Consider the following 10,229-nt stretch of genomic DNA (forward strand, 5'->3'; position numbering starts at 1 on the left):
GCAATTCGTTGCCTTCTATAAACGTCATTCCTATTAAAATGTTGCAAATATGCAATAAATCTTAAAACTTATTATTTTATATTTACATTTACTATAAACCTATAATCATAAAGGGGACGAGTTTAAATTTGATGCCAGGTACAAATAATTTTTTTGGGTTAACGCAAATGAGGACGAATAAATTATAAATTGAATAAAAATGCTAAATAAGTAACAGACAGCGACCGTTCTAAATGTCATATTTTTATTGTAATATGTAACTGGGTAAATATGTAATTATTTGCATTTTATTCTAGAAAGTTCAATGACCAATCAATTTTCTTTACATATTAATAAAATTGTAGTGTCTGTGTGTAATCGAGACAAAATATCATATTTCGTATACGGCCACCATTGTTCCGTGTAACCTCCGGAAATCCTGGACCCATTTTTACGGGACTTTAACGTGAAGGTACCGGGCATAGAATGATAATAAATATACTATATGTCACGGCAGTCTAAAACTTAAAGTTGGTAAGGGCATAGTATAATTTTATTCAAATATCTTGGCGGCTCAAGGACATTGCAGTGCATCGCAGCACACTCTCTCAGCGCACTAAGTCCTGCTATACCTAAAATTGTATAATGCGATTGTCTCGCCCGAAGTTAAGAGCCGGCAAGATATTTTTACGACTTGTAGTTTTAAATAGAGGTTAATTATGTTATAAAAATATTGTCCCTTGAGATTCCTTGTTTTATCACCATAGTTTTGTATGCAATTAAAGAGCGTGTTAAAATGCAATTTTCAACTTTATTACTTCAGTTTACTTACGAGTATATTTACTTCTTGCACCGAATCTCAGTTGACATTACTTTTTACAATGATAATTCCTTTACTTGTTATCGGCTATATGAAAACTAGTTGTCGCCGGCAACTCCGTCCGCGTGGAATGAAATAACTTAATTAGTATTCTGTTCTTGTCTATTCTTCCAGGCTATGTTCTACATCTATGCCAAATTGTCATCGATGTCAATATTCGTTCTGGATGTACTTCGAACAAACATCCATCCATCTAAACATTCGCATTTTAAGTAACATCAGAAACTAGTTAGTTCATTTTATTCTATTTTTAATTGTGTCGTTATGACTTAAATTTTTTAGGTTACTTTTTATTTGACTACAAACAGTCGCCGGTGATTTCGTCAGCGAAGAATTAATAATTGTTAAATACGTGTGTACGAAATACGATTTTATTCTCGATATTACATACAGACATTCCGATTTTATTAATATGTATATGTAGATTTAAATATGACACAAACATCGAAAATCCTCAATAAATTTTGCGCATATATAACAGTATTTCTGTATTCATCGCCAGTTTTTCACTAACTTTATACGCAAGCGGTACTCTTGCAAAAATATAATTTATAATTTAAGTTAATTAATCATGAAAAATGTTTTTTCTTAAAACAGCAGTATTCAGGTATGATTTATAAAGTTTTCTTTGCAATTATTTTGATATTATGTTTACAACGTGAGTAGTTAATATTACCAGTACAAAATAATGAAGACCATTAAATATTCACGATTTAAAAAGTATAATATATAATGTTTTACGGTATTACAACAGATTATTTTTATTTTATCTCTTTTTATATTTTAATATTATGTCTATCTGTAATCTTACTTCTTACTAATATTATAAATGCGAATGGATGGATCTTTGGAACGGCTCAACGGATTTTGCTGAAATTTGGCATAGATGTAAAACATAATCTGGTAGAACACATTGGCTACTTATTTAAATTTTTGTTAATTTGCATGCGGACGGAGTCGCGGGAGAAAGCTAGTTTTAGTTACCATACTCCTAAACTGCTAGACCGATTTTTATGAAATTTTGTATGCATATGCAGTAGGTCGAAGCGTCGGTGGATCAGGGTTTTAAGCACTTGACTTGCAATCTGCAGGTCCCAGGTTCGAATCCCGCCGCGTACCAATGTGTTTTTCTATTTTCGATATATGTACATTTATCCGACATTCTTACGGTGAAGGAAAACATCGTGATGCAACCCGCACATATCTAAGAAGAAATTCAAAGATATTTGTGAAGTCAACCAACCCGCACTTGGCCAGCGTGGTTGACTATGGCCTAATACCTAACATAGTGTAGGCTCCGAGCCCCTCGGTGGGGACGTATAGGGAGCTAATGATGATGATACTATATACTTATACCTACTTTAGGTCTGAGAATCGGCTACTATTTTTTAATCCCGTGACGACGCAGTCGCGGGCGACAGCTAGTAATATCTATAAAAAGAAAGATTTGTTTATCTGTAAACTCCGAAACTACTGGTCCGATTTGAAGAATTCTTTCACTGTTGAGAAACTACACTATCCCCGGGTAACATAGACAGATGAAGTCGTGGGCAACTGCTAGCATATGTCACAATGTAATTTAAATAAATAGAAATTCTCATACAAAATAAAATGTTCTCTTATCATCAGTTAGATAAAAAGTTCACTATCTTGAGACGATCAGACAAAAAAGCATATAATCTATATATATGTAAACGAAAGTCGTGTTAATTACACTATTTATAACTCGAGAACGGCTTTACCGATATCGCTGAAAATTGGTGAGGAGGTAACTTAGAGCCAGCAGGCGGACATAGGATACTATTTATTATTATTTTTTCAAATTTATGCCTTGAAGAGCTGCTTTTTATTTAACTTACTAATATTATAAATGCGAATGTTTAGATGGATGTGATATCGATGGATGGATGGGTGAGCTATACTAATTAAGTTTTTTATATATCCACGCGGATGGAGTCGCGGGCGACAGCTAGTAAATAATTAACATTAATTAATTACTCTTTTGTCACTTTTAAATTAAAAAAAATTAACAGACTAAAGTTATAAGGAAAAAAGAAAGTTTTACAATTCCAACTAGGCTCTAGGCTTGTGCTAGGATATGGTTTACGATAATAGTCGAATGGAACTCGAACCTCCGACCTCGTGATCGGACATCCGTAATCTTAACCATTAGGCTAGATGTTTGTTGATGCGCATTGTATGTACTCGTATTTAGCATGCTAATGACGCAGTAAGCGAATCGTAAAACGATTACACGTTTATTACTTGAGTATTAATAAAACATTTTATCACTTATTCCAGAACATAATCCCAACAATTTTATCTTTATTTTATCTCAAATAATAAAGAACTTATGTACGGAGTCAAATTGCATTAGTTGGAGGAAAAACATAGCCACCATTTTATTTGAAACTAACTGTCGCCCGCGACTCTTATCGATAAAACTTAATAAGTATCATAATATATTCTTTAAGATTATGTTCATCTATCAAAATTCCTCCGAGATCCGTGCAACTGTTTTGAATATCCTTCCATCCATCTAAACTTTTGCATTTATAATATTAGTGAGACTAGGTGTTGCCCACGACTCCGTTCGAGTAGAATAAAAAAAAACAGAATTAGTAGCCTATGTGATCTTCCAGATTATCTTACATCTATTTAAATTTCAGCAAGATGTATGCAGCTGTTCTGCAGATTACTTATATTTTTTGCGACTTACGAACACTTGTATAACAAAAGACTGCTTTTTCAAAGAGAGAAATGTCAGATATTAAGTAATTTTATTTTCTTTTTATCTTTAACAGCTTATTGGTAAGTGCTGTTTGGTGTAAAAACTCGAGGGAATTTCCACCTGGTTTTATATTTGGCGCCGCCACTGCCTCGTATCAAATTGAAGGGGCTTGGAACGTTAGTGGTAAGAGAATCATATTAATTACCAACATAAAGTATCTTATTATCAGTATTTGGTATCAAAAAGGAGGAGGATCTCAATTCGTCTGTATGTTTTATAATAAAAGGTTGTAAACGAACAAGCGGCCACCTGATTATTTCGAAACAACGAAGTCACAGCTGTCCATAGAAATCTGTGTGAACTGAAGAAGGGAGTAAAAAAGTGGATATTTTGCTTACTAAACTCTTTAACCCTACCCTTCCTTTCTTTATGAAAAAAGAGTGGGAAAGGAAAGAGGACTACAACTGGCTTTTGCCACACTCGTCGTACGGAACGCGGAATTAGATCCACTTCACGCTTGTTTTCTGTGTAGTTTTAGACATTATTATTTAGAATCCTTTGGCGCGAATGACGCGCTTTCGTGACAAAGTCAAGTGTCAGAATGATTAGTGAGGGGACATAAACGTCGACATTTTAGTATGGCTAGTGTTGCGTCAATACACCGGCAAAGTGTCGGATTTTCTTCCTAACAGTAGTTGTGGTATTGATTGCAGAGATCCGATTGGGTAGCAAATGTTGCTGCATACTCTATCATAGATAATACCATAGACTAGTTAGTAATGTGTTTATGGTTACATTTATAGATAAAGGCGAGAGCATTTGGGATCGGTTTGTGCATACCAATCCTGATGCAATAAAGAATGGTGAAAATGGAGACGTAGCGGCCGATTCATATCATAATTGGCAGCAAGACATTGATATAGCCAGTGACATAGGACTTCATTTTTACAGGTAATAATTCAAACTTAGATATAATGAAACACTTTATTTCTGACTAGCTATCACCCATGATTCTGCCCACATTAAATTAAAAAAAATCTTAATAAGGAGTCTATGTGTTCTTCCACGCTATGTCTAAGCCAAATTTCAGCGAGATCTAAACAGTCGTTCTAGAGATGTCTTCTGACAAACATCCATCGCGCATCAAACGCCGATGTGCCACGTCCTAGACGTCGCCGATTGAGGATAAAATTGGCAAGCGGCAAGAGAGGCGTCAGTAGCCAGCAAGATCGAATCTTTATTCTGCTTAAACAGTGACAGATAGGCGTTGGCAAGCGTACACCGCGGCGATCACGAGGCAGGGTGGTGAACGATGAGTTTAGTAATTTTAAGGTTAATTGAAACTAAACTTATATGTATGTGGGCAAGGGACTTTCCGTTTTGAGCGATATCAACCAGTCCACCCTGGAAATCTAGATAAAGGACATGTCTTTTTTTAGTGGCTTAAGGTCAATATGCCGCTGTTGTACGCCTCCCTTACCTACCTTTATACCCTAACATTGTATCGTGCGCAGCGACTCCTGCTATATTTAGAGTCGCGAAGATATTTGCAAAAAAATAATACTGAATTAACTTAGGAAACACTGTTCCAAACATAATTGCTTCAGGTTTTCTACAAATTACCGAAATAAACATTTTTTGTACAGCAGTGGAAATATACTTTAAATAAATAAAACTTTTGCATTCAGATTTTTTTTTAATTTAATTTATGTAAATTTATGATTACATTATTATATATTTTTTACATTTACATTACATTTATTTAATTTTAGATTCTCCCTCTCATGGCCACGTCTCTTGCCATCTGGATTTATAAACAATAAGAGTGAAGATGGTAAAAACTACTATAACAAACTGATTGATGGACTCCTAGCTAAGGGGATAGAGCCTGTTGTCACCTTGTACCATTGGGACTTGCCACAATCAATACAAGATTTAGGTTAGTTATTCGGAAAAATATTACATCCAACAGATGGCGCTACACCGTGAAGCAAAACTGAAATATGTTTTTTTTGGAGCTGCGCTATACCGCCATGTTGCTGCCCTGGCATGTTGTGGTTACACATTAGGGTTCTTTATTAAAAATCACAAAAATTCTTAAGCTAGTTACTTATAAATTAATAAATGTTTACATACTGCTAGTGCTGAAATAGGTGTTGTATAAGATCAACGATGGCTCAGTGGTTAAGCAGACTTGTAATCTGCAGGTATTAGATTCGAATCCCGCCATGTACCAATTTGTTTATCGATTTACATATGTATATTTATCCGACGTTCTCACGGTGAAGAGACCTACCTCGGCTTGGGCTCAATTTCGAGTTTAGCATTCCGATTCAAGGCTGCCCGAGAGCGCCAAACCTCTGCTTGATCGGTTGCTATTATCTGATTGCTACGTTTTGGAAACGGACAGTTCTGCCGTTTCTAAATTTGCACTAAAGACTTTTCAACTCTACATAAACTTTAATACATGTTTCAAAGTTTTTTACTTTTAAGGTGGTTGGACAAATCCATTGATAGCCGATTACTTTGCTGATTACGCTGATTACGTTTTCAATACCTTCGGCGATCGCGTGAGGACTTGGTTAACTATAAACGAAGCTATATCTGTTTGTGATTTTGGATATAATAGCGGTCTCACAGCACCTGGTATTAAGGAACCTATTTACGGCACATATTTATGTAATAAACATATGCTTATCGCGCACGCTAAAGCTTATAGAATCTACGATAGGTACTATCGATCTACACAACATGGTGAGTTATTACTTTTTTAATTTTGTGAATACAGTCAAGGAAGTTAATTTCCTACCCTTGAAAATCGAAAGCTTGACATAGTACGTATTACATAGTTTTAGGTCATATGGTGATAATTTGATGGTTCGATTCGATATATTCGAGTCATGTGGAAAACGAATTAATTAATTATAATCTTTTGTGCAATGTTTAATTTACTACATTTTTAATATGCCTAAGGCCATTAATACACAAGAATTTACTTCGACTTACACAATTCAATTAATAGAGGTTCAGTTATGTAGTCTCGACGACTGTAATAGACGACTCGCGTAACAACGTTGTGTGTACGGAGCGTGCAACGCGATTTTCACGACGATTTACGTTGCCTTGTACGAATTGCTTAAATTAATCATGTTTTTGTTTGTAGGTAAAGTATCTTTTGCTAACAATTTACTATGGATAGAACCATTAACACCCGCTGACGAAGAATTAGCAGAATTGGGATTACAACACTCTGTAAGTTTATACATTTACTTTAAAAAAAAATACATCCTGTAGTTACTTTATTAACGATGTATAACAGCAAAGGGATAGTGATGGCTCGTACTTAGACTATCGTAAGCTGAAATATTGCATTTTACACTTGCTTTATGTTTTATAGTGTTGATGGCTCAGGGGTTAAGCATTTGATTTGCAATCTGTTGGACCTGGGTTTGAATCCCGCTATGTAATATGTTTTTAGATTTACATATGTACATTTATCCGACGTTCTTACGGTGAAGGAAAAACATCGTGAAAAAACAACAGTAAAGTTCACACGTTAGGAAACATTGTGATCCATACGTTCAATTAAACTAAGGGTTATAAAATCGATGTCTACTGTTAGGAAGAAAAACCGAAAATGTGACAGTGTATTGACGCAACACTAGCCTTACTAAAATGTCGACGTTTGTGCCCCTTCACTATTCATTTTGACATTGGGCGTTGTAACGAAAGCACGTCATTCGCGCCAATTCTAGTGAATAATGTATAAAACTACTAATAGGTTCTATTTGTCTATAGGCTGGACGTTACTCGCATCCAATATATTCCAAGAAAGGTGGTTGGCCACCGTCCATTGAAAGGTTCATGGAAGACTACAGCAGAAAACAAGGATTTAACATTTCAAGATTGCCGCGTTTCACTAAAGAAGAAATTAAATTAATAAGAGGTATATTTTCATAGTATAAGTTGCCACAAGAAATCAATAACTTGATTTCGCCAAAACAGCGATGTGATTGCCCATAGACAATCGAAAAAACTTAGGCAACACATCTGCAACCTTCTAATCTAAGTTTTTGCGATTGTCTATGGGCAATCACATCGCTGTTTTGGCGAAATCAAGTTACTGATTTAGTGTGGTCTTTAAAATAAATAGGACATACAGTAAAAGAATATTCCCTCCTCCTCTCTAGAGAATCGAAAAAGTATTAGTAAACTACTTCGAGAAGCTTATAATATTTACAATTCCAATAGATTAACATAGGTAACTCAAAAACTACTTAATAGTTTCTTCTATTACTATGCTAATAAGCATCGCCTTTGGAAAAACAAAAGACTTTTTCCTACGAAGTCCCTCGTACCCTAGATCTAGCCTAAATTACCTGGCGATACCTTTAGCTTTACCAATGTTAAAAGCTTTTATTGATTCTTGAATTAAATGAAGTAAACAACTGCAACATATAGACTTCTAACTAACAAGTAATTCTTCAACGACAGGGTCGTATGATTTCTATGCGTTCAACCATTATACGACGCGTCTCATCCGCCCCGCACAGCCGGGCGAGGACACGGGTTTTTGGTTCCTGACAGGATCACCGGAACTCAACGCTGTACTGGTCTCCGATCCGAGCTGGCCTTCGGGAGCTTCAGAAATGATGTTGGTAAGTTACCAAATAGTATATAAATGGCACGGCGCCTACAGGACGTTCATTCGTAAAAGTTTTTTTTCAATTAAAGCGTCAATAGCCTAATGGTTAAGGGTACGGATTTCCGATCACGAGGTCGGGTGTTCGAATCCCGCCATTCGACTATTGCCGTAAACCATAGCCTAGCACAAGCCTAGAGCTTAGTTGGAATGGTAAAAGAAATATTAGTAAATTTACTAAAAATCTGCTAATATTTTCATTAAAAATTAATTTTCATTTATAGAATTACTAGCTGCCGCCCGCAACTCCGTCATAAAAAGAAACATAATTAGTAGCCTATGTGTTCCAGACTATGCTCTATATGTCATCGAGATCCGTTTAGCCGTTCTGGAGATACCTTCCAATCTTCTATCCATCTAAGTATTTGCATTTATCATATTGGTCTTGGTCTTATATGGCGGTCTTATTTAGAACTCAATCTATTAATTCTCTGTTAGCAATACGCTCAATGTAGTACCAAATACAAGTTACAATGGTCAAAGGCTCACAAAATAAGGTTACTTTTAAATTACATTATACAAACGGCGTTAGGGTAGGGCGAGGTGTGGCGACGGCCCTGGGCGCTAGGCAGATAGAGCGCCCCCAGAATACCCTATATTTGAAAGATTTCCCCCGAAACAAAAAAGGGACGCCACAAAAATTACGCCCAGGGCGCCGGAATGCAAAAGCCGGCCTTGATATTGTACATACGGATTTAAGTTATTTATATATGGTTTCTAGGTATATCCTAAAGGTATGCGACGTATGATAGCCTGGCTAAGAAAGGAATACGGCGACCTACCCTTCTTCATCACTGAGAACGGATATTCGACATCAGGACATAAACTAAATGATCCTGACAGGATCAAATTTATCAAAGATTATTTGGAACAGGTAAAAATACTTAACACGTTCATGCAAAACATTTTTTCTTTTACTTTCGAGTAGTCTATTTTATGGAATACTAGCCCGCAGCTTCGTACGCGCTGAATTAAAAAAAAATATTAGTAGTCTCTGTGTTCTTTCAGACTATGTTATCCATCTATGCTGAATTTCAGCAAGATCCATGCAGCTATTCTGGAAATACCTTTTAAGAAACATCTAATCATCTTAACATTCGCATTTATAACATTAATAAGAGTGGCAAATTACCTGATATTAAGCGATCATGTCCCCTTCCCTGTCAAATCATTTTGTTGGAACTTAGTGATGGGAAGGGAAGAGGAGTAAATTTAGGTTATTACAGTTATATGCTACCTTTTTGAATCGTTACTTATTTATTTAATTTTGCAGGTTCTATTGTCTATTTGGGAGGATGGTGCCAAAGTTTTTGGTTACACATATTGGTCACTAATAGACAATTTTGAATGGACAGATGGATATGGGTATATATTTTTATTTAAATAATAGCTGTCGCCCGCGACTCCGTCCACGCGGAATTAAATAAAGTTTATAAGTAGCCTTTGTCTTCTTCCAGACTATGTTCTAGATGTATGCCAAATTTCATCGAGATCTATTCAGCCGTCTTGGAGATACCATTCATCGAAACATTCGTATTTATAATAAGTAATATATAATCGATGTAAAACAAATATGTGAAAGCTATGAACTTAAATAAATAATCGAAAATGCTTATAGTATTAAAAGAACGTCGGTGGCTCAGTGGTCAAGCACTTGACTTGCAATCTACAGGTCCTGGGTTCGAATCCCGCCATGTACCAATGTGTTTTTCGATTATGATTTACATATGTACATTTATCTGAGAAGAAATTCAAAAGATATGTGTGAAGTCAATCAACCCGCACTTGGCCAGCGTGTTTGACTATGGTTTTAAGATCTTTATTTCTCAAAGAATTTACAAAATTCACTTACGAGAAACAATTTTACAAGAACATGAAAATTTTACCAGTAGTCAGACATTACATTTTACTAACAAATTTCTTTAATTTATTTTTAA

The 10,229-nt window shown here is 35.5% G+C and overlaps 1 protein-coding gene across 1 annotated transcript; it reads left to right on the top strand.

The window, feature by feature from the left end:
* The first annotated feature begins 1,373 nt into the window (after positions 1–1,373).
* Positions 1,374–9,694, top strand: LOC106116379 (myrosinase 1-like). The gene is made up of 10 exons (XM_013310193.1): positions 1,374–1,466; positions 3,664–3,773; positions 4,394–4,541; positions 5,363–5,529; positions 6,084–6,344; positions 6,754–6,842; positions 7,389–7,536; positions 8,085–8,248; positions 9,014–9,166; positions 9,566–9,694. Exons 1-10 carry the CDS (start codon positions 1,438–1,440, stop codon positions 9,677–9,679), a joined length of 1,383 nt encoding a protein of 460 aa, XP_013165647.1. The 5' UTR covers positions 1,374–1,437; the 3' UTR covers positions 9,680–9,694.
* Positions 9,695–10,229: the final 535 nt, after the last annotated feature.

This window comes from Papilio xuthus, unplaced genomic scaffold, assembly GCF_000836235.2.
Source record: "Papilio xuthus unplaced genomic scaffold, Pxut_1.1 DF827756.1, whole genome shotgun sequence".
Classification (NCBI taxonomy): domain Eukaryota; kingdom Metazoa; phylum Arthropoda; class Insecta; order Lepidoptera; family Papilionidae; genus Papilio; species Papilio xuthus.